Raw genomic sequence first — 27,007 nt, 5'->3', positions numbered from 1 at the left:
GCTAGTAAGACTTTCCTGGCTTCACTACCCACAGATCTTCTCACTTGTGCCCACCCCCCAGCCCCTTGTTTGTCTCCTTCGAGGACTCAGCTAAAGTCTTGTTTCCCAACAGACATGTAAGCTGTTCGAGGGCAGACGCAGTCCAAACTCATTACTGTTTACTTGCACACCCCTACAAATAGCACAGGGCTATCTGCTGGTAGCAGGCACCATTATGAGCTATTTTCTGGGTGTCTGAAGTTGGAACTAGGCTGTGCCTTTAAGTTCCAAAGGCTGTCCTAAAATAGAAGTCCTACTAAGGTCCTACTAAGGGCCTGGTGCCAGAGCCCAAACTATCTGCAGCTCTGGCCATCAACAACCTGGACTGGCTGGGCCTCAGACACCATGAAGAACGCCTTGGGGCTCTCTGGCCTCCTGGAAACATTCAACCCTATTATACTTCTACACTACTCTATAAGAAGTCAGGGCCTGCCTTTAATCCCAGCACTTGGGAGGCAGAGGCAGAGGCAGAGACAGGCAGAACTCTTGTTACTTCAAGGCCAGCCTCGTCTACCTAGATCCTGTTTCAAAACACCCTTCTCTAAAACAAAGTAAACACAAGAAACTCAGGAAATGCTATACAAAACCACTGAAATCAATTATGTCATTTGAGAAAGTCAAATAGTGCCTTAAATGGTGAGTCACGTAGTCTAATGTAACCATGTCCTATTGTGAGTTTATTGATGTTCTGAGGGTCTTATTCTCAGGGGAAGGTTAGAATCTGGTTCTTATAGAGTTGGTGTACTGACAAGAAACTGACAACTTTTGCTAAGGAGTGACCACAGCCCTGGCGGGCACCTCACTCTGTTGTGTATAGGTCAGAGATGGCCCATGCCCTGGCCACACCCCCACAGTCAGAGGCTTACCCAGGATGAACGGTCCTGCTCTCTTTGCATTATTTCCAGCAATGCCAGTCCCTAGAGCCTGGGCCTTGGCCGACGTCTCCCCAGCTCCTCTGTCTGATGCTCTCCGCTTCATTCTCAGTTCTAAACAAGACAGAAAAGATCCTTTCTGCTGAGTGAATCAACAGCTTTCCTGACACGAGCCCAGACTAACTTAAGGATACATCCCACAGCTGCTGCTGCTTCCCACACCTTCTCCCCACCAGGAGCAGCCAAGGCTCCTGAGGACAAAAGAATCACAACTGCTTTTCTTGAGCGTCATTGCACACCAAGAGCACATGTCCTTGAAGGCAGCAGACACAGACTGAAAAGGAAGTGAGGGTAGGGAAGTCTGCTTGCTGTAAAGGTGTCAGAGGGAGGCACAGGACTGTGTGGGTGCTGAAGAACCTCTACAAAGACAGGGCAGGCAACCAAGCCCCAGCCCCAAGTAGCTGTTCTCAAAGTGGCCCCTACCTCCAATGCTCACAGCCAAAAGACTATGAGGAAGAGGTGCCTCCTTCTAGGCCATCTCCAAGAAGTGATGGGCTGTGGACCCTGGGAAATGCCCCCTTAGACATGATGCTTAGCACTTCCTTCCTGCTCATGAAGTCTGAGGAATACTGGACTGAAGTAAAAGATGACCTTGAATTTGCTTATTTTTAATTACTAATGAACCATTTGAAAGTATTGAATGCAAAATCATTTTTAAATGAATACTTTTTTCCTTTTCTTTTTAAAAATTATTTATTTGCATGTTTGCCTGCATGTATGTCTATGTGAGGGTGTCAGACCTTAGAAGTACAGACAGTTGTGAGCTGCCATGTGGGTGCTAGGAATTGAACCCAGGTCCTCTGGAAGAGAGTCTGTGCTCTTAACCACTGAGCCATCTCTCCAGACCTTTTTTCTTTTTTTTGGTTTTTCAATACAGGATTTCTCTGTGTAGTTCTATTTATCCTGGAACTTGTTCTGGAGAACAGACTGGACTTGAACTCAGAGATCCACCTGCCTTTTCCTTGCAAGTGCTGGTATTAAAGGTATGTACTGAGGGTTGGGGATTTAGCTCAGTGGTAGAGCGCTTGCCTAGCAAGCGTAAGGCCCTAGGTTCAGTCCTCACCTGGGGGTGGGGGGGAGGTCTGGCTTAATGAATATAGACTTTTAAATAGTATGGGTATTTTGCCTGCATGTCTGGTGCCTGTGGAGGCTGGAAGAGGGCACTGGATCCCTGGAACTGAAGTTAAGAGCTGTGGGCCACCATGTGGGTGACGAGAATTGAATTGATCCAGCAGCAAATGTTCTTACCTGCTGAGCCACCTCTCTAGTTCCAAGATATTATTTCAGAGGAGGAGGAGGAAGAAGAGAGAGGGGGGAGGGGGAGGGAGGGAGGGAGGGAGAGAGAGAGAGAAAGAGAGAGAGAGAGAGAGAGAGAGAGAGAGAGAGAACAGATGGATGGACAGATGGACAGGAGTGATGAGAAGGGAAGGGGGCCACTGTCTTTGCCCATCAATGGGGTTTTGACTTTCCTGAAGATCCATTCCCTTTAAGGCTTCAGTACAAGCAGATAGAGAAGCAGGTTTGGAAGCCATTAGCCTCATGACAGATAACAGAAACACATCTTATTCTCTAAGTCAGACCTCTTGGGGAGACTGAGCCCAGGTTGGGGAGGAGGGTAAAGCTCAGTGCAAGCTGAAGCTCTGAGAAAAGTTAATAGGGATGGGGTGAGAAAGCAGCATGAACAGACCTGACAGAGTCCAGGAAAGCAGATGTACAGGCAATAAGCAGCAAGTTCCCGAGAGTCCATGTTGCTGAGTCTGAGGTGAGGCACAGAGTGGTGCCGGGAGCCAGGTGAAAGGTCTAGCGGCAAGCGATGTTAGATGTGTAGCTCTGGCCATTCCCCTCAGGGCTCAGAGACACAGAGCACCAACTTCTCTTGTAATTTCTTTTCCACATAGAAGTAATTGGCATTCCTTGTACGAACACTGAAAAACGGGCCAGCCTGGAAACTAAGGAACCTAACCTCACCACCTAGACAGCTGCTCTCCAGTCAGGCCTGTGTCTCCTGGGTTTTTCCTCTCATACAAAGTAATAGAAATCACTGTGAAAATATGGACCACACTCTGACGCCACTTTGAGAGTTTCCCTTTTCCTTACTCTAGGCAGAATTTTACAGAATGTGAAGTTTATCCTATTAAAGCTGTAAAAATAAGCAAGCAAGCAAACAACTCTAGGCTTGGCGCGTGCCTTCAATCCTAGCACTTGTGAGGCAGAGGCAGGTGGATCTCTGAGTTTGAGGCCAGCATGGTCTACAGAGCCAGTTTCAGGCCAGCCACGCTACATAGAAAGACCTCATCTCGAAAAAACAAACAAATAAAAATAACAACAACAAAAACCAAAACCAAGGGCTGGGACGGAACCCAGTGGCCGAGACTGGCATTGTGTTCTGTCTTCTCCATGGTAAATATAAAGCAGAAAGCACATGGTAAAGGCACCCTTCACTCTCCTGCAGCACCCAGGCAGGTTTTGTCTCCCCACTTTATGGGCATCCATTTCCTTCTTCTTCTTCTTTTTTAATGGTCACACAAATGCCTGTATATTTTGGCTCTTTTTCTTTTTTAATTTTTCTTTAAAATTGAAACCCCAGGGTAGGCAAACTGCAACCATCAGCAGCTATGCAGGGGAAGAGAATAGAAAAGAGAAGGAAAATACCATGCTGTTTCCACCCCAGCGGATGTCAGCCACACAGCAATCAGCCACCTGGTGGGTGGGTGTGGGGAACTTAAGAGAAAGAAAGAGTAAGGAGCCCAAAGTACCAGAAAAAGCAAACAGGCTCTGGCCAGCACCAGAAAGAAAGAAACAAAGAGAAAGTTATTCCAACTCTTTGAGTCAAGGCTCAGAAAGGTAGACAGACCCAGAAGAGCCTCATGGTGGCTCACAGAGACTGCTCTTGGCGCTCTGTTCCCTCTCAGGATAAATGCCAAGAAGCAAGACTGCAGAGTCAAATGGGGTAAAGAACTTTATTTTTTCAGACCGTCTCACTCTGGCCCATTGGTTCTCAGATTTCCTCCTGCTTCAACCCTTTCATACAACTCCTCATGTTGTGGCAACGCCCAGCCATAAAATTATTTTCTTTGTTACTTTATAACTTAATTTTGCTACTGTTTTATAAATCGTAATGTAAATATCTGTGTTTTCAGATGGTCTTAGGAACCCCTGTAAAGGGTTATTTGACCTGCCGGGTTGAGGACCACTGCACCTAGCCCATGGTGACTCAGAGCTCATTATATAGACAGGATGGCCTCAAGCTTGTGGTGATCCTTTCTCAGGCCAGTGTTTAGCTATAGGTCTGAGCCATTGTGCCTGGCGGGGTGAATGTTTCTTTCCTAAAGCATCTGGCACACTGACAGTCCCATCAGCAGCGTGGAGGAAGGGAGTCACAGGTCTTGCCCTGAACCAGGACTGTTTCCTTACTCTCACAAATGACCCATTTCATGAGTCATAAAAGGGATACTATTGCTTTTTAAAGTCATAATTCTCTTTTTCCTTTCTAATTTTTATTTTGTGGATAATTACAACATTTTCCCCTTTCCTTTCCTCTCTCCAAACTCTTCCATATTCCATAACCACCTCCTCCGAAGCCATAATTCTTTATGGCTTTAAGAGGTGGAGCCTGCTCCGCATGCATACTGGTTGTATGCACTGTTTCTTCTTAAATTGTCTTTATTTTGTTCTGTTTTAAAAATTATTACATTCATTATTTATATATAAGAGCACGCGCGCGCGTGTGTGTGAGTATACACACATCTTAGCAGACATGCAGCATTCCTCCTCCTAGCATGTGACTCTCGGGGACTGAACTTGGCTGGCCTGGGTCCTCCATGGTTTATTTCTATGGTTATGAAAGTGTTACTGCTTAAACTGCTAGCTAGCAAAATATATGTCTTTTCCTTTAGCCTTTGCTGCTACCCTGGAAAGCTTCTTCATGCTGAGGGTCACAGTCCTGTCACTAGGGGTTTCTCTTAACATCCAACAGTCCCCAGATGCAGAGGCAGCCATGGTTAGATTGGGCTGTGATCTCTGCAGGAAACAGTCACAGAAGAGAAGAATGAAATGGCTTTAGATACACCCCCAAAACGTCATGCAGGAGCACCATGCCAGTATCCCTGTTCTTTGCCTGACTAACTCCTGGCACCCCCAGTGTACACACAACTTCCTCAGAGAAGTCAAGCTTGAAGCTCCTTGACAATGGCTTCCTGTCACCTGGTTTCACACTATGTCCTATGGTTTTCTCCATGCACTTCCCACATTTTGTAATAATGTTTGTGTGTGTTTAATGACTGTTACCACCACTAGAAAAATAATCTTTTTTTTGAGTTGGGGACTTAGCTCAGTGGTAGAGCGCTTGCCTAGCAACCGCAAGGCCCTGGGTTTGGTCCCCAGCTCCGAAAAAGAAAAAAAAAATCTTTTTTTCTCTATCTTTATTAAATTGGGTATTTCTTAGAAAAAGAAAAAAACTTTTATACACATATGAACCACTGTGCCTTGGGGTCTGGCCCAGCACATAGTAACAAACAGACGTATTCCTTCCAGTTGGTGTCCTTGTCAGGGCCAGCAGCCTCTGGTAGTAGCTATATCACTACACTCTGATCCTGGTCTCCTGCTCTGGAGTACTGAGCCTCCTCTTTTCTCCAGTTCCCTGGAGAGCACCAGGCAGGCATCACATCTGTGTCGATGCTGCTTCTTCGCCTACACACAGTCTAGACGCCTGTTTGCAGGGAGCAGCTGCAGCCCAGACAATGAGTGGGCTCAGCCTGACCCCTCCTACCCCACTCAGGATTCTACTCAAGCAAATGGCACGGGAACAGCTCCAAGACACCGGCAGACAGAAGGATAGAAGCAGATGGGCAGGGATAGGAAAAGATGCTGGCGGGGAAGAGGTACCCTGACTGCTTTCCTCCCTAAACATCATTTCCTACCCAGAGTTGACTGAAGCAAAGGAAATCATGGTGAAGAGTAAGCCAGGAAAAACTGGAGGATGAGGTTTTCAGAGACAGCCTCCTAGCCTCTGCTCCTGCAGATGCTAGACACGTAGGGCGGCTCCACCCCGCCCTCAAGCCATCCTGACAGGGATGCTCCAAGCATACTTCTAAATGGTCCACGATGGCCTGTTTGAGGAATCCCACACCTGTGGTGATGACAGTCAGTGCTGGCTGCTATGGCCCCAAAAGAACTTGGGCAATCCCTCTCAAACAGTTGTTCTCCTCACCCTGGGGTAGAGGCTCCCCTCAGATACAGCTCAGTGTCTCCCAGGCCGAAGGCTCAGCAGCTGTGGAACTCAATAACCTCAGCTTTGAAGTTTGTAGAGCTTTGAGTGCCAACTTTCCCATGTTCTGTATCCAAGCACCACACCAACTTGGATCTCAACAGAAAGCTTGGTGAGACCAAATGGGCTTGTAGGGTGCCTGAGAGGAAGGCACCGGAAAAGAACACAGACCAGCAGCCTCACCAATTACAGGTTGTAACCAGAATGGGAATTCTGAAAGCAGGGGGCTCGGTGGACTTTGCTGGCCCTGGGGGATATAAGTGGGCCTCAGCATGAGAAAGCATCATCAGGTCTAAGTCAGCTACCAGCAGGCCCAGATGCTGTACCCTTTTAATATAGCTCCTCATATTGTGATAACCCCAATCATAAGATTATTCAGTTTCTACATCATAACTGTAATTTTGCTACTGTTATGAATTACAATGTGAATAACTGATATGTAAATGGTCTTAGGTGACCCCTGTATAAAGCTTGTTTGAGCCCTCCTAAGGGGTCATGACGTACAGGTTGAGAAGCATTGGGACAGGGGCTACCTATGCTAAAAGCATCATCTCACCTGAAAGCCACCAGGCAATGAGAGCCTCCAGCCAGAGCGGGAAGAGATACAGAAGATTCTACAGATAAAGATGCCCAGAGCCCAGGAGTTTAGAATACAGGGCAGGCACAGAAAGGGTAGGGGTACGGGCCAGCCAGGCACTACACAAGAGCATGGTTAGATTTTGCCAACACACCTGCACATCTCCAGAGGGAGGGTGGCTGGAAAGACAGGTGGTTCCGAGCTAAGTGCAGGCTCTATTCCCCCACCATGCCTGGCCTCAACCACACAGCTAAGAAGAACTAAAGCCTGGCTGTGGAGGATCCAGCCACTCATATCCAGAAGCATCGACATAGCAGTGTTGGCACAGGCTCGGGGCAGAGGGAATCCCTGTCTCAGTGAGTCTGAGGTGCAGTCCATGGGCCTATGTGTGATAAAAACACCAAGTTCCTCAGCTTTTCTTGTTTGAGATGGAATCTTTCCATGTTGCCTAGGTTGGTCTTGAACTCCTGAATTAAAGCAATCTCCTTGCTCCAGCCTCTGAGTACCAGGATTACAGATACCTCCCAGTTTGGGTCAAGGCTTCTTGAAGCAGCCTCTGGGTTTCTGAAGAGTTGGGTGTTGCTTCAAACCAACACGGTGAGGTAAGAATACAAGACCAATCCTCCTGTCGGGGAAATAAGCCATAATCCTGGGCAGTGGATTACTTACCGTGGGAATACAGACATGTTTGTATGTTTGCCTGTGAACAGAGCAGCTAGGAGCTATGTTTCTCAGCAGCTGCCAGTGCCCACTAGTAGCCAAACAACGACGTTTATTCTGCCAGGTCAGGTCAGCCAACAATTTCAAGCTGTCCCAGTCAGTAAGCCCAGTTCCCACCCTCAGGTTCCTAGCTGTCAAAAAAGCAGTAGGTGCCCCTGAGCTGTGCAGCCTGCCATCTTCTGGTCTTTAACCTCTGGCATTTTCTACGAAGGCAGGGGTCTACACCTCTACCTCCCTCACCTGGCCTGGAAATGTGGGCGAAGACCGACTTGCCCCCACCCTGCATCCCATCTGCCATGTACTGGTTAGGAGTCTGGACCCACTCCAGATTCTCCAAGGGAGAGAGGAAAAAATGAGTCGTTGCCCAAGGGCACCAAGAGCACAATGGTTAGAACAACATATCTCAGTCAAAATGGACTCCAGTTTCAGCCGTCTCATACACAGCCCAGTCCCATATGTTGGCAATTGAAGAATCTGGAGTAGGTCAAATGCGTATTCAACCCCAGCACTATCACTGGAGCTGTGGGCTCCATCTACAGAGAATAACACCTTCCATACTTCCATAGTTGTCCTATAATTGAGGGATAATTCACAAAAGGTTTAGCAGAGAACCTGTCAGGATAGTACAAGCATCTGATAAACTGTGCTTAGAAGCCTGACTACCGCTGGGTGTGGGAATAGTGCCAACAGAATCCCGAGTTTGAGGTCAGCCCAGTCTACACAGCAAGTTCCAGGCCAGCCAGGGCCACAGAGTGGGAACAAATAAAAACTTGAACATAGATTTTCTCCTTTTCCAGGGAAAGGGGACAGTCACTGAACTGAGAGCTAGAGAGAACAGGAAGTAGTAGGAGGGTAACCAGGCTTGAGGGGTGTCGAATCTGCTTCCTCAGACTATATATAGGTCTGATGGATTGGTAGCTAGCCTGAGAGTAGCCCTGTAGCTCAGGGAGAGAAGAAGCCTGGGCAGCTGAGCTGCTGAGGGCAGAACAGAGGAGAGCCAGGGGTGTCTGCTGGAGAAGGCTGAGCACAGCTGTTGGGGGCGGGAGTGCCAACAGGAACACCTGTTTCTTGAATGGAGACAGAGCATCACGTCCTTGTGCTTGTCGCTCCTTCAGAGAGCATAGGCACTCTACAGTCTGCAGACCAAGACTGGCACACCAGCTGGCACTACTCTGCTTGAAGCACAATAGGGTTGTCCAGGGTGATGAAGCCATCTCTGACAGTTCCACCATCCCATTTCAGGTGGGACAGTGTGAGGGTTAGGGAAGCGCCTGAAATGAAGATGTGGTCCCTCTAGCCTAAGACCCTCTGGGGCACCATGTGGGAGTAGCATGCATGCTCTAAACCTTCCTTTCCACTGAAAGACTCATGCTTTTCTCAAAACAATAGAACCGTCAACGCAAAATGGAAATTCACCCCAACTAAAGAAGAGCAAGCTGCAACCTGACCCAAGAGGCAGGAGTTACTGTCACTGATGACAGAAGACAGAACGAGCGCCATGGCCTCCTTCGCAAAGATGCATTCCTTGCTTATACTCTTCTTTGGCTAACATGGGCAGAATGAATCCTAAATGGGACAACCCTGAGTTGAAGTCCTTTCAACAAAATGGGTCTATGTGCTTCAAAGGCATCAGTGCAAGTTAAAGAAAAGCTGAGACTGGAGAGGAGGCACAGGACTGTCACCACAGGACTCAGGAGGTGGGGAAATGGGGGCAGGAAGACAGAGCACTTCAAGATTAGCCGTTCTCAGTCATCCTCAGCTACACGGCAGGTTCAAAACCAGATTGGGAACTCATAAGAATCTGTCTCCGGGGGTGGGGTGGGGGTTGGCATACTAAGCTGGGTATGATGGTTATGCCTGCAGTCTCAGCACAGGGATGCTACAGCAGGAGGATAGTTTTGAGTTTGCAGCTGAATAGGCCAATACAAGCCACAAGGTGAGTCTTTGATGGTGGCCTGTATCTTTTTTTTTATTTAAAGATTTATTCATTTATTATATATAAGTACACCTTAGCTGTCTTCAGACACACCAGAAGAGGGCATCAGATCTCTTTACAGATGGTTGTGAGTCACCATGTGGTTGCTGGGAATTGAACTCAGGAACTCTGGAAGAGCAGTCGGGTGCTTTTAACTGCTGAGCCATCTCTCCAGCCCAGGCCTGTATCTTTAATCCCAGCACTCAGGAGACAGAAGAAGGTGGATCTCTGTGAGTTTAAGGTCAGTTTGGTCTACCTGGTTGAATTCCAGGCTGGCTAAGTCTACGCAGTGAGACTGGTCTCACACAAACAGCATGGTTAAAGAAACTAAAGACACACAGCAATGTAATCCTGGAAAAGAAAGCCATGAGGGACATAGGCAATCAGCAAAGAATAAAAACACTCTCACTGTGTGTGCATTGGTAGTTTTTCTTTTTAAAATTTTTTTACTCATATGCATGTGTGTGAAGGCACTGGACCCTTAGAAGTGGAGTTATAGGCAGTTGTGAGCCTCTGATGTGGGAGCTGGGAGCCACTGAGCCATCTCCCCAGCCCCAGTTATACTTCCTGGATTGAAAAGCATGTACGGGCTATATAAGATACTGCCCTTGCTCTCTTAGATGCACAAGTGTTGAGGGGTGGACAGGAGTCATGATGTTTGGCATGTATTCTCAGAGACACAGGACAAAGTCCTACCTGCTGGACTAGCTCCCGAGACTCAGTTCAAAAGTTTAAAGGGGCCTGCCTTTGAGTACATAATTGCAGCGGGGTTACCTGAAACCCCATTCTTGCTTGGCAAACTCAGCATGGCATAAACAGATTTAGTCTTATATGGCCAACAAATGGGCATGGGGTGGGGTGGGGTGAGGGTTTTGTAATCTTCAGGTCCACCACCTGGTGGCGCCTTTCTGCAACACATCTTTCTATGCACCAAGGGCAGAGCAGTGAGCCACAGCTCTCCTTCCAGCTGATAAAAAGGATGCAGGGACCACTCCATCAAAGACAAGCCTCTCTGCCTCTGCTAACTGGGTAACAGGCTGGATAGACATAGAGTCCATTGGGCAGCAGCATCACCAGCTATCTACTGCAGAAGTCCTGCAAGGTTCCCAATTTTCAGGAAGAAATCCAAGCTCTCCAGTAAGGCTGCCAGACCCTGGCTACCTCCCTACCCCACTGCCCTTATATGACGTTAAATGTAGCCCATGAGTCATGGGAGCTGTATGTACCGTGAACAGTCTTGCCCTACCCTTCTCTCTGGCCTCCTTGTCACCTCTCTGTCTTCATTGAAGTGTCTTGTCACCTACGACAGATACTCCCAGCATTTGCCAGGGCTAGGTGGCCTTCTTTACCACCCAGAACACCAGAGCCTACCTCTGCACCCTTCCACTGGGCTGTGACTATTGGTTTGTTTACCTTCCCCCCACCCCAGGTTTGGGCTCCCAGAATGCAAGTCTGGCTCCTGGTCGGTGCCTGCCAAAAGGTTAAGAGCAAACCGGCCATGCATCTACAAGGCACCGAGGCCAGAGTTAGGGCAGGGGACAGACAGCTAGATACGGAGCTATTCACAGGTGAATCTGCCCTCTGCCAGGCTGGGACTGATATGGGATCAGATGAGAACAGAGCCGGACAGACTAGGTAATGTCTACCAGCTCAGGGCGACAGACGCATGGACTCTGCTGGCATTGGGCAGTTTGACCAGAAAAAAAAAATCCCCTGGCATACTGGGTGCAGTGGCACATGCCTATAATCCCAGCACCCAGGAAGCAGAGTCAGGAAGGCAGAAAGTCTGAGGCCAGACTGGGTTACATAGTGAGAGCTGACCTGCAATCCCCCACCCCTTCTCCCACCAAAGGAAAAGAAAAACAAAAAGAACCGCCCCAGTATTAGTGAGGCTGAGCAAGAGGATCACTGTGAATCAAAGCTAGCTACCTTAAGACCCATGTCAGAAATGCATGAGACAGGACACGGGTTGTCTGGATAGCAGAAAGATATCCCAACCATGGGACCAAACCCATTCATGTATAGAATCCCACAATGAGGAAGGGACAGACTAAACCTAAGGGATGCAAGACCTCTTGGAATGCAAGTGAGAGCTCTACATTCTTACACTGTCTATCCTAAGTGATTTTGGCTTACAGCTTTATAGTTTACAAAACAGCTACAAATACATAATTCTAACCGATCCTCCCCGGCACACACAGGAACATGCACACGGCCTAGAAAAAGAAAAGGAGACAGTGAGACTCTTAAGGTCTAACTTAAAAGCTGAGGCAGGAACACGGGTTTTCCCGTGCTAAATCTGCATAAGCGCTTTGCTTCTGCAACTGTCCCCAGACACCAAAGACAGCCAACCTTCCTACAGACCCGCTCTGTCTCAAGAAAGCAAGAGGAACTCACAGCTCACGAACAAGGGTTTCAAATCACGAACAAGGGTTTCAAATCACGGGCCGCCACCCAAATGCCAGTTGGGAGAGCAAGACCAACATGGGGTCATGTAAACCAGGGTTCAAGACTTAGCTTTCATCACTCACTTGCTCTGTGACCCTAAGCCAGTTAACCCTTTGTGGACCTCACTTTTCCCATTTTGAAAAAGGGGGTGGTAATATTTCCTTCATATAATGTTCAAAAGATCAGCTGTTATCTTGGGGCTGGCAGGAGAAAGACAAGTGTCCCTGGTATAGGTGTACCTGAAGAGCTAATTACTAGGATCCATTGTTAGGGCTTTTTTCCCCCTCCCGCTAAATGCAGGGTCTTATTCAATATACAGACCAGGCTGATCTTAACCTGGGAGTCTCCTGTGCCTCTGCTTTCCAAGTGCTAGGATTGCAGGTAATGCACTGCCATGCCCTGCCTGGGTTCTTTTTTTTTTTTTTTAAAGATTTATTTATTTATTATATATAAGTACACTGTAGCTGTCTTCAGATACACCAGAAGAGGGCATTGGATCTCTTTACAGATGGTTGTGAGCCACCATGTGGTTGCTGGGAATTGAACTCATGACCTCTGGAAGAGCAGTCGGGTGCTCTTAACTGCTGAGCCATCTCTCCAGCCCCCGCCTGGGTTCTTTTTAATTGCTACACCTTTCTCATTCATTCATTTATTTTTGTTTGTCAGAATGCTGGCCATAGAACCTGGGGCCTTACGCATAGAGACAAGCACCCTATCAATAAACTACCTGCAGAGCCAATGTCTGTCTTTTCATGACTGAGAAACCAGAGCCTGGAGCCGGGAGCCTGAGACTCTTGCCCTGGCTAGAGTGAGACAGACTTTCAGGGCTATTCCTTTGAATCTGAATGACATGACAGATATGGCTGAGAGAGGACTGAATCCTCTCCTGATCTCCAAGGAACCACTGGAAGCCACTTCTTTGTGCTCTGGATGGATGCTGGGGGATGGGGAGGAGGATTAGTAATCTTTCCACTCCAGCCAGGATTCCCTGGTGACAAAGACTCATGACTGTGCTGTCATCTTCACTATCCCAAACAGTGATGATTCTGCTCAGTTTGTAAATCAAGAGGATACACACAGCTCCATTTGTTAGGAGAATATAACACTGTATCATTCTCTGCCTGCACTGTCCTGCCTGGGGTTACTAGTGAGAGGGCTAGAGTGAGCCTCACCCACTGAGGCTGCTCTGCTCTGGGCCTGTGGGAGAATACCTGCTGTAGCCAGAGAGGAAGTGACTCAGCCAGGGGAAGTGGGAGGGGTGCTCTCAAAGGGCCTGCACAGCTCCCCCAAAGTACATCCGCTGCCATTAGGGAGCCTTTCCTCAGCAGCACTTGGTCTTGCTGGACACTGCAGCTGGGGACAAGAAGGGGCCTGAAAAGCCCACTCTGCAGCTTGGGGATCCAGCTCTATCTTGTCCCCTCCAGGAGGCAGGCTTTACAAATTAGCCCCATACAAGGAGATTGTGTAATCACCACTTACTACCTTCAGGAGTCCCCCATGGGCTAGAAGACCAAGGTACTGGTCAGGGCAGGCTCAGGACAGTTTTAGAAGAAAAGCCAGAGCATCACCAGTCCCTGTGGATGCTGAAGTGGACCAGCTGCTCCTGAAGGCATTTCCCCAGCAGTCACTCTTAAAAGCCACCAGAATGGGTTCCAGGGCATTGTCGACAGTCCTGTCACCAGCTGACCCCCTCCTCCCTGCCTCCGGAAGCAGCTGAAGTGACAACAAATAATCTGTCAGGCTGTGTGGGTGTCAGAGGAAGGGACAGTCTTAATAGCTCTTTCTCGAGCTGTGCCGGCCTGGTAAAAGCAGCCAAGCACACTGTCTTGGTAGACATTTGTGATGGCCTTGGTTCAGCAAGGACCCTTGTGCCACGTGTGAAGAAGGGATCCTGGAGCAAGTCACTGACAGCTCTCCCTTGTCATACCAGTCTGCTCTAGCTCACTGGCTAGAAAAGAAGCTCACAGCAAGGAAGATCCTAGCATGTGACTCAGGGGCCTTTCAGCTCAAAATATCAGTTACTGCTTTGTGTGGTTGACTCAGCCCAACGACATTCCTGCCACAGGGTCCCATATGGAGTTCAATACTGTCACCCAGAATAGCTGAAACCAGGCAAAGAGAAAGCAACAAGAGATCAAAGAAGGGCTGGCTGTGTCTAAGAGCTACCTTTCTGTCCACTTTGTGACCTGGACACCTGTCTCTGTGCTCATAGTTTCCTCACCTGGAAGAGAGGGGGGTGGCACTGCCCCCAAGTAGGATGCACCCTGAGGGACTGTCCTCAGAACCAACACACATAAAGAACCAGACCAGTGTCTAGCCCAGATGTTCAGGAAAGCTCAGGCTGAGCACAGATACACACAGCTTTTCCTTATATTGTCTGCATCAGCTTTAAAAGAAGCAGCACTGCATCATCCTGCAAGCAAGGCCATTTGAATCACAGCCATACACCGTTCTGTAACCGCTTCTATGCAAAGTTAAATTTCACAACTTTGGGCTTAAGATGTAGCTCAGCTGGGAGAGCACTCTTGCCTACCTCCCAACACCACAGAAACTGTGTATCCAGGCATACATATGTCTGTAACACCAGTACTTAAGAGGCTGAGGCAGGAGGTTCAAAAGTTCTAGGTCAACTTCAGTGATCTCCAGACTGGCTTGGGCTTGATGAGACCCTATCAAAAACAACAACAACAACAACAACAACAACAACAACAACAACAACAAAACAACCAAGCCTGGATATCTTTAGTCTCAGCATGTAGAAGGCAGTGGCAGTTGGATCTCTGAGTTCAAGGCTAGCCAGGTGTACAGAGAACGTTCGTTCCAGGACAGTTGGGGCTACACAGAGAAATCCCATCTTGAAAAAACAAGCAACAAGCATCCTACAATACTGTGTGTACATACGATCCTATTTCGTTAACGAAATTGCAAATACCCTTGAATTGCACAGGGAGCGTTTAGAAGAATTCAGAGAGGAAGGGACTTTTGCATTTCTTATTCATATTCTTTTGCATTATGTGGTTATTTCCTCATGGTTATGATAGTTATGAGAAGGTGTATTCTGGTGGCAGGTGGAAGCTAAGGGCCCCAGACATATGGCGCTGTGTGCTAAGGCAAGGGGGTCCCAGGAGTTAAGGAAGGAAGGGAAGTATACTTTCCCTCAGACAGCTTGCAAACATGCCTATAAAGAACTTCCTGCTTGCCACCTGGTATCCAGACTCACGGCACGGAGAGTCAGAGATTACTAACGAAGACAGAGTGGGTCACCCCAGCCCTGGGCCAGGAACCTGACCATGTCAGGCACTTAGCAACACTTGGTATCACAGTAACCTGTTTCAACCTCAGTGCAGGGACGGTTATATTCCTTCTACAGGAGAAGACACTGTGGTTGGAATAATTTGTTCAAGGTCACTTGGTGAGCATGTGACAGAGATGGGTTCCGAAGCCAGGTCTGACTGTGGCTAACGTGGTTTACAGTGTCTGTCTACTCCCCAGAGGGAGGAACGAGAGGACCTTGTCTCCAGGCAGTGGCAGTTCCATTCTCCACCCAAGGGAAGGATTGCTTCAGCCCTATCAAGGTCCCTTCCAGCTCTACAGCTCTTGACTCCAAAATTCTGGGGACTGGACTCCCCGGGGCCAAAGGCAGGCCAGGATGGAGGAAGGGGTAGCATGGGCTCCAGAGTCACACAAACATGGATGTGCAAAGTCCCAGTTCACCCAGTTCACTGGCTGCTTAGCAGGGCAGGCTCCTTAATCCCTCTAATCCCTGACAAGCTGTTCTGTAAAGCAGAGACAAGTCCTACCCCCCAGAGGCCATCCAGGACAGTGTCCGCAGTAATCAACAGGGAACCTCTGATGGTCTGAAGCCTTTGGCTGCCCTTCGTTTCCTTCCTGTTTTTTCCAGGAGAAAACACACCCCTTGCCCATGATGCACCCCTATCCTGGGATGCTGCCAGCACCAAACTCACTGTAAAAGCAGCAGGACTTTTCTGGCCAGACCTGGCAGGGGCCCAAAATCCCACAGTATGTTGGACCAAGTCACCCAAAGGCCAAGACATCCTCTCTCTAAAAGCACCGCTCTTCCTCTAACACACCTCATCATACCAATCCCAACTGTGACCATCTGCAGAGGCAAAACACACGTCTCAGGCCAACCCCTGTCTCTCTGATTCCCTCTGCTACGGCGGCCCACTCTCTTCATTCTGGACCCTTGGGCAGCAAACTTCTCAGAGACTGAAGAACCTCTGTCTAGCCCTCTTGCACGGTAGGTGGCAGTCCGTATGCATATTTAGAGGGGACACTGCTTCCTGACAGTGGGATTTCCTTGAAAGCATCAGCCCAGTATAGCACTAAGCCCCCGAGTCCATATTCCCTCCCACCCACCCACTTATCCCCTTATCTGCCTTAGGTCAGAGAGAGATGGGCTGCTCTACCTGCTCTCCCAGTAGTAGCATATTTGCTGGGGAATAGCTATGAAGGCTTGACTCTCAGGGAGCTGAGAAAGGAGGGTGATGAGTTCAAGGTCAGCCTGGTCTAGGTAGGAACTCTGAGGACAACCTGGTCTATTAGGGCAGGGCCTTGTCAAAGAAGAAGCTTTGAGGTAATAGCTCTTCTACACATTTGTTCCCTCAGGTACTTTGGGGTGGGCTAAACTGTATGTATGAGGTAAGTCAGGGTTTGGAGAAACGGCCTAGTGACTAAGAACACTTATTGCTCTTGCAGAGAATCTGAGTTCAGTTCATAGAACCCACATCAGATAGCTTATAACCACCTGTAACTCAAGCTCCAGGGCACATAAACTCATGCAGCCTCACATATACACAAACAAAAAATATGTAAGAAAAAGAATGGGCTAGAGAGGTGACTAGAAGTTCAGAGCACTGTTTGCTCTTCCAGAGGTCCTGAGTTCAATTCCCAGCAAATATGGTGGCTCACAACCATCTGTAATGGGATCTGATGCCCTCTTCTGGTTTGCAGGCATAAGTGCAGGCAGAACACTGTATGCATAATAAACAAACAAACAAACAAACAAACAAATCTATCTTTAAAAAGAAAAGAAAGTCAGTCTAGCTAAGTGCTTGCTCAGTTACACCCAAGATGGTACACAGTGTGTACTAGAAAGACAAGCATATAAATAGAACCATCTCTAAAATAGCAAGCCAATCAAGCATGCAACACTAGCCTCTCCCCTCTTGGCTCTTGATTCCATGGCTTGCTAAGATGTGTGTAGGGGGGGTCTGGGGGCCATCCTGAATCTTAGTGTTTTTGTTTCAGACCACTTTCTCATAGCCACCTCACTTGAGACAGGGTCTAATGTATCCCAGGCTAGCTTCAAATTCACTGTGCAGATATCAATATGTCTTTCCCCTGTCTCTACCTCCCCAGTGCTAAATGGCAGGCATGTACCAGTATACTCAGTTTTTACGTCATACTAGAGATGGAGCCAGGGCTCCACAAATGCCAAGCAAGAATTCTACCAACAGGGGCTGGGGATTTAGCTCAGTGGTAGAGCGCTTACCTAGGAAGCGCAAGGCCCTGGGTTCGGACCCCAGCTCTGAAAAAAAGAACCAAAAAAAAAAAAAAAAAAAAAAAAAAGAATTCTACCAACAGAGACACCCCCATCGCCCCCATTCATTCTCATTCTCATATATTCCCCCCTTCCCTTCCCCCTCCCTCTCTCCTTTTTTTTTTCCTAGACCAGACTGGCCGTGACCTTAAGAGATTAGCCTGCCTCTGCCTCTCGAGTGCTGGGGCATGTGCCACCACCACCAGGCCAGGGTTAACTCTTGGTCAATATCAGAAAGGTAATCTTATTTCATGGTCTTTCTAGGTAGGCTCTCCATGGGAGCTCTGAAAACTACCTCTAAATGAGGTTATTCAGGGACCATCCAGCGGTGGCTCAATTAAGGTAGCTATGAGCAGATTGGAAGGAATACACTTAGAGTTTCTGAAACTTGACAAAGCTCATTTCTGTGGTCAAATGTGGGCAGAAGAAAGGTAAAGACAGACAGGCTGACCTCATCCAAGGTGGAGATTCAGGTAAACCGGCAGGAAGCCTGGCCCAAGGCTGGACAGGGTTCTACAGGGCTGTGTATTTGAAACTCCTTTCCCTTGTGGGTGAACACCAGGCTTTCTGAGAGGGGCTGGCTGATCCCACTGACTGTTAATCTTCTCCCAGATTGTTGAATTGTCAATATCCCCTCTTTCACCCAAACCGAGATCTGCAAGTTATTCATCATTCCTCCTCCTCCTCCAACCACCACTGTGGAACACTACTAGAGCCCAATGGGCTTCCCCACAAACAGGACTGACCCCTGCCCATCTTCCCCACCTCTATCTACCCCCTATGCCCTGAACCAAGCCCTCTCTAGCTTTCAAGGCACTCACTCTCCCCTGCCCACTGCTCTTCTGAAGCCAGAGGGCTCTTTGGAAGACACAGGTGTTTCCAGCCCGCAGGCATCCATCAGCACAGAATATCAAAGCTCGATCATCTTCACCGAGTGCCAGCTTCTCTCTCTACTTTCTCCCTCCTGCATATCCTGCAGCCAAGTCCTGTTATATCCTATGATGGAACCCCAGTGGTACCTAAACGATAGAGTGCTTCCCAAACCTCCAGAAACTATCTATTCCTCAAAGGCTTAAGGGCTCTCCAAACTTCTCTACCCTGATCCCCAGGTAAGTCATTCCTTCTGTTCCCTCCATCTGTACTTCATGCTGCACAGACTTCTGGAAAAGGCTCCCCAATACCTGTGCAAGTGCCAATGGACTGGGGTGCCTGTCCCTCTCTCCTCTTCCTTGCCCTTGTACCTAGCATGTGGCAGTCACATGTGGGAATTCACAAGTGCACCACAGAGATTCTCTACTTTGAGCCATCATACATATAAGTATGGTGTACCACATGTTCATCAAGCATGACACTTCCTGCTGATGCTAAGTCAAGCTGCAGAGCAGCCTCGTTAGAGGGGACTCCAGAGAACCTGACATCCATCCTCCAGTTCACACTTCACAACGCTATCTATCAGCCAGGTGTGGAGGCACAAGTCTGAAAGCCCAGAGCTGGGGAGGCAGAGGCAGGAGGATCAATACAAATTTGAAGCCACCCTGGTCTACATAGAGAGACCCTGAACCACAGGGCCAAACCAATCTTATTTCTCAGCGGTTCTCCTACTTTTCTGGGGCCTGGGGCAGGGTTAAGACAGGGTCTCTTTATGTAGCCTTAGCTGTTCTAGAACTCACTGTGTAGAGCAGGATGGGCTGAAACTCATGGAGATCTATCTGTTTCTGCCCCCTGCCCAACAATACCATGGCTAGCTCTGCTTCTGCTTCTGCAAAAGGCTTTAGGAGAGAGACAAATCTTCATTGCTGCTGCACAGCCTGGGAAGGCCCCATTTTCTTTTCAGAAAGAATACATAAAATGCAGTGCTCTCTTGACCCTCAGAACAAACAGCTCAACGGGACACAGCTCTAGTTCCTGTGAATTGCATCAAGTAGTTTCCAGATCTCTCCAGCAGTCTGCCATGAAAACTACCATTCAGCAAACATCTACTGCACAGTGAATGCTGAATCCTAACTCTGCCACATCGGTCTTGATCCTCACAACGGCCCTATTGGGGAGGCAGTCCTCCTGCGTCTTTTTACAATGAGAAATCTGGGCAGAGAGAATATGTGGCTAGTTGAGTTGGGATTCGAATCAGATCTATTTGAGCCAAACAAGCTCTTAACCTCTCCATTAAGGCACAAGAGAGAAAATGTAACACACCCTTATATCTGGCCTTCTGGTTGCCAATGGCTTAGGCAACCTGAGATCTCAGAGAGAGAAGGGCACTTTGGGGAGCACTGCAAGGGGTTATACACCTAGCATTGATCCAGTATGTCCATACCAACTCTCCTCTTGGAAGCATGTGGTGGTCTCTGATGAGGTGCCTCGCTCTTTCACCCTCCTTGGCTCCTCACAGAGAATGTGATCTAAAATACAGATCTAGTCCTGTCACTCCTCAGCTCAAAGCTTTTTACTGGCCTCTCACTGGCCCGGACACAAAGTCCCAAATTATCAGTGAGATGCTCATTTTTTCATTAACTTATATTGCTTTACTTTGTACCCTGTTGACTTCCATGCAACTCTCCTGACCCAGCTGAGGTTGTCTCTCTCAAATTCTCTGTATTTTTCTCCAAACATCTCCCATTTTACCCTCACCTGGCTAAGCCTCCCCTTTCTCTCCTTCTAGACTTGGCTCCTGTCACTACGGTCCAGGCTTCCTAGACTGAGCTAGCAGCTTCCCATACTGGGTTCCCTCAGCACTCGGTTCCTGTTGCTTTTCTAGATCACATTTCAACTCTCTGCTTGCAGGTCAGTTTCCTCTAACTAGACAGCGAACTGGTTCAGATAGGGACCTCTTTATTATGTGTTAACTTAGTTCTCCACAAGGACTCTTTTTGCCACTACCAGTGTTTTGCAAATGAAGACACTTACGAACGGTGGCAGGTCGGGCAACCATTAGGCTGCTGCACCAGAATTTGAATTTAAGGATTTCAGAGGAAGGTGACACACACCTTTAATTCCAGAATTTAAGGAGTATGCCTTCAAAACCTACTAATACCACACAGCACTTGGCTCTACAGGCCCTTTTGTTATGTGAAAAATAAATGAATGAATGAATGAATGAATGAATGAATGAAGACTATCTCTGGCAGGTCGAGGTCTAACCTACAAACTGACATAACAGGACCTTTAAGGAGGAACTCACTGCAGTGTTTACAAATAAGGGCTGTAGGATTTTGCTCTTCCTTATCTCATGCAAAACTACTCAGCCAAGAGGGAAAGGCGCCCAGCCCAGCATGACTACCCTCTTCCTCAATGATTCTGAAAACCAGCAAAGCCAACCGGTTTCCTCCAGTGACTTAAAACAGAGCAAAGTCTATCCTGCCACTGAAAGCGGCTGTCACCTCTTCCTTCCGCCAACAACCTGGGGGAGTGGGGGTGGACAGAGAAGCCACCAGGAATCCGAAAGCTCCTACCCAAGATTGAAAGGTGGGGCCAAGCATTGTAGGAATGGGCGGACCTGACCAGGGTGGCAGGTGAAACACACTGACCACAGCAAGCTCCCCAACGGTGAAGACCGGCCCAACGTGGATCTGGCAAGCAGGTAGCTGTGACTCGCACCTGAACGCCGCCCAGGATGTGAAAATTCCCCAGCAGCGATGGTGTCGGTGCCAACGGGTGAGGGCTCCGGGAGGAAAACCTTGGCTGGCTCTCCTTGGGGACTAGTCCTAACTTTCAAGTCACTCTCTGGGTCAGAAGAGAAGCATGGAGAGGAGGAGGGGGCTCTCTCTCAGGGAAAACCTAGAGCGGGCCAAACGCCGGGTGCTTCGCTGACTGGCTGAGTGGGTCTGGGCAAGGCGGGCAGTGCCCATTTCCCAGGGCTGCGGCGAAGACCAAGGCTCCTGGCAGTCGACGCCCCCGCCGCCGGGAAGGACAGACCCCGGTGGCGGAGGAGGAATTCACTATGGCCATTCTGGTCGCGCAGGTCGGCTTCGGGCTGTCACCGGGGTCCCCCTGCCACGGTGGCCCGCCCCGCCAGCACGCAGCCCCCACCCGGCTCTGCGTCCCGGGACCCCCCGCTCACCTTTCCCGGGGGATCAGCGCTGCTTGCCCATAGTCCGCAGCCCAGAGCCGGGGCTGCTCGGCGCTCCGTCCCGGTGGCCGGGGCCGGGCCGGGGGCGTGGGAGCCGCTCACCGCCGCCTCCCAGCGCAGCCGCCAGAGCTGCCGCCGCCGCCTCCCTCCATGGCTGCGGCGCCGCCACCTGACAACGGAAGTGACGCATAGGCCCTCGGCCCCGCCCCCCGCCCCCTCGCCTGAGTCTGGGGTTGGTGCGCCATCTTCAGGATGGGCGGAAACCGTCAGGCAGGCGGCACAGATTAGATCGCCAATTGGTTCTGGGTGGAGTCTGAGTCAAAATCTGTAAAGCGATTGGACAGTTAGGGGGCGGTACTTACCGCTAATCTACATCTACAGTGAGACTGGGACTGAGGCGCCGCCCCGCTTTGGCTCTGCAGAACCTCGTCGACTTACTGCTCTCCTTGCTGGGGTTGGGGAACACCTCTAAGTGGCTGCAAAAACCGCCAAACTGCACTGCATTCTTTAGAAAAGTGGCCTTTCTTTGCTCCTCATTTCTCGGCTTCTGGAAATTTATGTGGGAAAGCGCTGAAGTTGGGTTCAAGAGAAGTCACGAATTGCTGTCGCTACTGTCACAATTCATTTCACTGTGGGCCCTTCAGAAACCCCAAAGATGGCCTAGTTCTTCTTGGACATCCCTAGAGTCTTGTCCAGGGAGATTGCAGTGAAGAGTTCCAATGAACGATCTCAGCCGGCTGTCTACCTCACTCCCTGCTGCCAGTTTCCGTCCCTTTCTCCTCCTTCAGCAGCCACGCCCTCCATGAATCAGCTTCTTGCACCAGCAGATGAGCCCTTTAAAGGGATTGCATCAGTCTGGTGACTCACTGGGGGCCCTCGAAAATCCTGGCTTCCGTCCACTGCTGTGTAGAAGCGGCCAGAAGGGCTCGGTGGCAGCAGTACCAGCGGCCATAGTCCCACTCCTTTGTCTCAGAGTTAACAAGTGTACTTGATGACTCTCAGCTTTTTTCTCCCCTCCCCTGGGTCATTCTGTTTCCACGTGTAGACTCACGTGGCCACGACTAAGCCCTGCTAGGAGTAAATGTTTGTCACATTTTCACAAGGTATTGCTGGGACAGGAAGGCTGGTCTTCATGAGGTCCCAGTCTGCATCCTTTCTTAGTCCCTTTGAATGCTTGGTGGCCACTCAGCTGCAGATAATGCTGAAAAACTAGTAATAAGAGCAGCTCCCAAGGCCTTGGCTTTGGGAAGCATTTTTAGAGACCTGTTTACAAAGGCAGAAGGTAGCACTCAGAGAGGGGAACCTTTGCCATGACACTCAGCTAATAATAGTTGGACTGTGGTTTAAATAAAGTTTGGTGGATTCCAAAAGGCTAGCGCTTGAATCTCCGTTGTATCACTTACAAACTAGGCAACTCAGTGTAAATCCTGATTGTCTGAGTGGGAATAACACATCACACCAACTCTGGGAGGACCCGAAGAGTTTCACATCCAGCTCACCACACCCTATAAATGCCCACTGGTCTCAGTCAGGGAACCTCTAGGAGGCACATGACCCAAAGGCAGGGCATCCAAAAGCCAGGCCCACTTTGCTCCTCTCTATGACAAAGTGGAGAGAGTAAGGATTCCGGAAGCCCTGCCTTTGACACAGAGGAGTCTTGGGTTTTCTCTTAATTATCAGTAAGATGAATCACTGGGCGCTGACACCACCATCCCAACTCCGGGTAGGCTCTCAGCTGACTCAAAATATAGACGTTTTAACAAAGCAGAGGAGGAGAAAGAGGGTAAGGAATAGAAACTAAAAGTGCCAGCCAGAGGAGTTAAAAAAAAAAAAAAACAACCAAAACTGTCATCAGGACACCAACTCAAGGATCTCTGGGACATACATGCGTGGTGACAGTCTCCTGCTGGCTCTCCAACTCGGGCTCACTGGCAGATGGTGCTGCCATAACAAAGTGACACCTGTCACAACAGCTCAACATGGCTTCTTGAAGAGGGGTAGGCAGATTGGACTATCACAGAAGGAGGGGAGGAGACCTCACCCCCAGGAGCGTCTTCAGACTATAGAACTGCAGTCCTACTTAGCAGCTGGTTTTCAGCTTCTCTGGGTCCAAGCTCCAAGGCCTGAGTATGGCAAGGTTTTGGTGTTGGTTTTGCTTTTTTGATGCATGGGACCAAATCTATGGCCTCTTCTGAGGTAGAGGATATATCACCACTGAGCTGTATCTCCTCTGCTTTTGTTTTTGAGATGGAGTCTTGGTAAGCTGCTCAGGAGGGCGCTTCACTCAGTCTATAGTACTGTCTGGCTTTGAACCTGTAACTTACCTCCACTTCCCCAACAGCCTGGTTATAGGCCTGCACTACCCGATCCAGTGGTATGTCAAGTTTTGAGTGTCCAACTCACACTGGGAATGAGCAATAGAATGAATGCCAAGAGTACTGGGAAACAGATGAGTGCCACAGTGGCTGGAGAAGTAGCCCCGATGGTACAATGCTGGCCTTAGCATGGGTGAAGCGCTGAGTCCCAACCCTAGTATTACAATAAACCGAGCATGTAATCCCAGTGTCCTTCCTTGAAGGCCAGCTTGGGCTACATGCGACCACGTGTTAAAGAACAAATACAAAATAAAAGTGCCACGGTTCAGAGATGGAATCTGGTATTAGGGAAGCCTGACTTCAAATTCCCACTGTCATTCACCTTGAGACTTCATCTTCTACTTGTGTCTGATGAAGCTGTTAGTGCACATACACGGGCTAAGCCTGCAGCCTCTGCACCCTGTGGGACTCCCCAAGCTCCCAACACAGGGCGTAGTAGTTGACTACTTCTGACCAGATTAGATTACGCTGCCCAGTAGCACTCATTTAACTCTGGGGGAGAGTCCCCTCCCTTTCTGGAGTGACATTTAAAAACTGGGTTTTTTTTCCCCTTTAAAAACCACATTTCCTCCAAAGGTCACGCCACGCCCTCCCACCTTCCGAGACAGCGTCTTGCTATGTATCTCTGGCCTAGAACTCATTCTGTAGGCAGACCGGGCTAGCCTTGCAACTCAGGAAAATCCACCTGCCCCTGCCTCTGAGGACCAGAGGCATGGGCTACCATGCCTAGGCAGACCTCCAGCCTTAGCTAACAGCCATTAAGCTTGTGACTAAGGTTAGCCTTAGCATGCTAACCTTGCTGTTGGGGCAATTCTATGCCCTTGTTGAATCTAAGCTGCTTTCACCCTTCTTCACAAAATGTAGTGTATTTCTGGGTCTTCCTGGAACATTAATGAGAGCTTCAAGGGCCCTTGTTACCTTTGCCCACCCTTAAGCCAGGGATGCCAGACTAGCGCTCTCTGGACTGGTTTAAGTCCCACCTGCTCAGCCGTGCTGAGGCAAGGGCAGACTCTTGTCCCTTGCATGTTTCTGGCATGAGCCAACTTATAAATGTCCATTCAGCATTCTGAACTTCTGTGATCTCCTCCCTACAAACAACACTGATTGTGCCCCCCCCCCCAAAAAAAACACCTCTTCTCTCCAGGAGTGAGAAGTGAGTATGAACAAAGCTGCTTGAACATTCAGTTCTTGGGGGTTCTGCCATCAATGGGACCCCCCCCCCAACTCTGGCTGGAGCTGCAGGAAGGGTGGATGTGAAAGCGTGGGCAAATACCATGCCCGTCTAGACTATAGTACCATCTTGAAACGCACTGCTGTCTTGTCCCTGGTGTTCTGGGGTCCCTCTTGTTCACAGCTAAGTCACCCTCCGTTTGTTACCTCGGGGAACAGAAGACACAACAGAATGCAGAGACTATTTTTAGTTTCTGAATTCCAAAAGCCCAGCCTTCAGGAAGGAATGGAAAGATTGCCTGTGTAGAAACAAATTTAGAAAACCATGGAAAAGGTGGATGCGGGAGCCTGAGACATGTCTATGTGTGCGTGTGCGTGTGTGTGCGTGTGTATGTGTGTGTATTTATATGTGTGTGTGTGTTCCAGCTGGGACTCAGGGGCTGCCAGGAGACAGGAGCTAGCTCGTTTGCCTCTGTGAGGCAACGAGACCCTCCGGAGACAGAGAGCTCTGGGGGTGTGGGTTACATTTGGCCTAATTGATGTAAGGTCCTAAGAGGACCTAAAGAGAGCAGAAAAGAGCCTGATAAACCTAAGCGGGCTGGGGTTGGGGATTTAGCTCAGTGGTAGAGCGCTTGCCTAGGAAGCACAAGGCCCTGGGTTCGGTCCCCAGCTCCAAAAAAAACAAAAAACAAAAACAAAACAAAACAAAACAAAACAAAAAAACAAACCTAAGCGGGCTGCAGTGGTACACTCGGCAATACCAGTGCTTGGGAGGTAGAAGCAGTGAGGCCAGCCTGGTCCACATGAATTCCAAGGCAGCCAGGGCCACATAGTAAAACTGTCTTTAGGGGCTGGGGATTTAGCTCAGTGGTAGAGCGCTTACCTAGGAAGCGCAAGGCCCTGGGTTCGGTCCCCAGCTCCGAAAAAAAGAACCAAAAAAAAAAAAAAAAAACTGTCTTTAAAGGAGAAGAAAGAAAATAAAGTCCTATGCTGGAGAGAGCTCCACGAGAAGAACACTGGTTGTTCTTGCACAGGACCCAGATTCAATCCCAAGCACCTGCTTCGTGGCTCACTTCTATCCATAACTGCAGTTCCAGGAAACCAATGTGTTCTTCTGACCTCGGAGGACCCCGGGTACTCAGACGGTGCCTGTATATACATGTAGGCGGAACACTCAGACACGTGGAAAAGAATCAGAGTGAGGGCAGCACCTTCGCTGTGCTTCCTTAGGCCATTTTTTTTTTTTTTATATTTCTTGTACTGTTTTTGTTTTTGGAGATAGGGTTTCTCTGTCCTGGAACTTGCTCTGTAGACCAGGCTGGCCTCAAACTGATAGAGATCTGCTTGCCTCTGCCTTCTGAGTGCAGAGATTAAAGGTGTTATCTACCACCATTTGGCTAAAACACTTAGCATGGACTAGCCTCAAACTCATGATCCTCCTGCCTCTGCCTCCTTCATTAAATCCTACTGTGTGCACCACTACTCCTGGTCTCCTTTGGTTTTTTGAGGCAGGGATTTCACCCTTAGCCGAGGCTGATCCTTGTTCTTTAGCCTCCTGAAAGCCAGGATTATACATGTGAAACACTATGCCTGGCTGAGATCAATTTCTTATTAGCTGAACTCTCCAGCCTGAGAGGAGGACCAGGGCATCCAGACTCTGGGCTTTAGTGACTAGCAGGAAAATGATAGTCTCAAGGACTCTCCAACAGAAAGGCCACTTTCCGTTAGATTTTTTCGTAATAATCTGGGAAACAGGGCCACAATCCAGACCAAGTAAATCCTGGTGTGCTCTCCACCTGCACTCTGCTCCTACACAGGAGCCAGAAGCCCAGTACACACCAGGCAGGGCATCAGGCAGAGACCCAGAGCATTAGAG

General features: G+C 49.0%; 1 protein-coding gene across 3 annotated transcripts in view; it reads right to left on the bottom strand.

Moving 5' to 3' along the window:
• Positions 1–26,990, bottom strand: part of Stk40 (serine/threonine kinase 40) — a 41,899-nt gene extending 14,909 nt beyond the window's left edge. The window contains exons 1-2 of one of the 3 annotated variants that reach the window (XM_006238881.5): positions 21,949–26,990; positions 906–1,025 (exon numbers count right to left, since the gene is read on the bottom strand). In XM_006238881.5, the coding sequence (XP_006238943.1) occupies positions 906–1,017 (112 nt within the window). In that variant the 5' untranslated portion in view covers positions 1,018–1,025; positions 21,949–26,990. Of the gene's footprint in view, positions 1–905; positions 1,026–21,577; positions 21,729–21,948 lie in introns of those variants that run through there. The other 2 variants (NM_183056.2, XM_039110152.2) reach the window with 2 other exon arrangements.
• Between the last annotated feature and the right edge of the window lie 17 nt (positions 26,991–27,007).

The sequence above is a fragment of the Rattus norvegicus genome, chromosome 5, assembly GCF_036323735.1.
Source record: "Rattus norvegicus strain BN/NHsdMcwi chromosome 5, GRCr8, whole genome shotgun sequence".
Taxonomy (NCBI): Eukaryota; Metazoa; Chordata; class Mammalia; order Rodentia; family Muridae; genus Rattus; species Rattus norvegicus.
The sequence above is the reverse complement of the archived record's forward strand: the minus strand, read 5'-3'. Positions and strand labels throughout refer to the sequence as shown.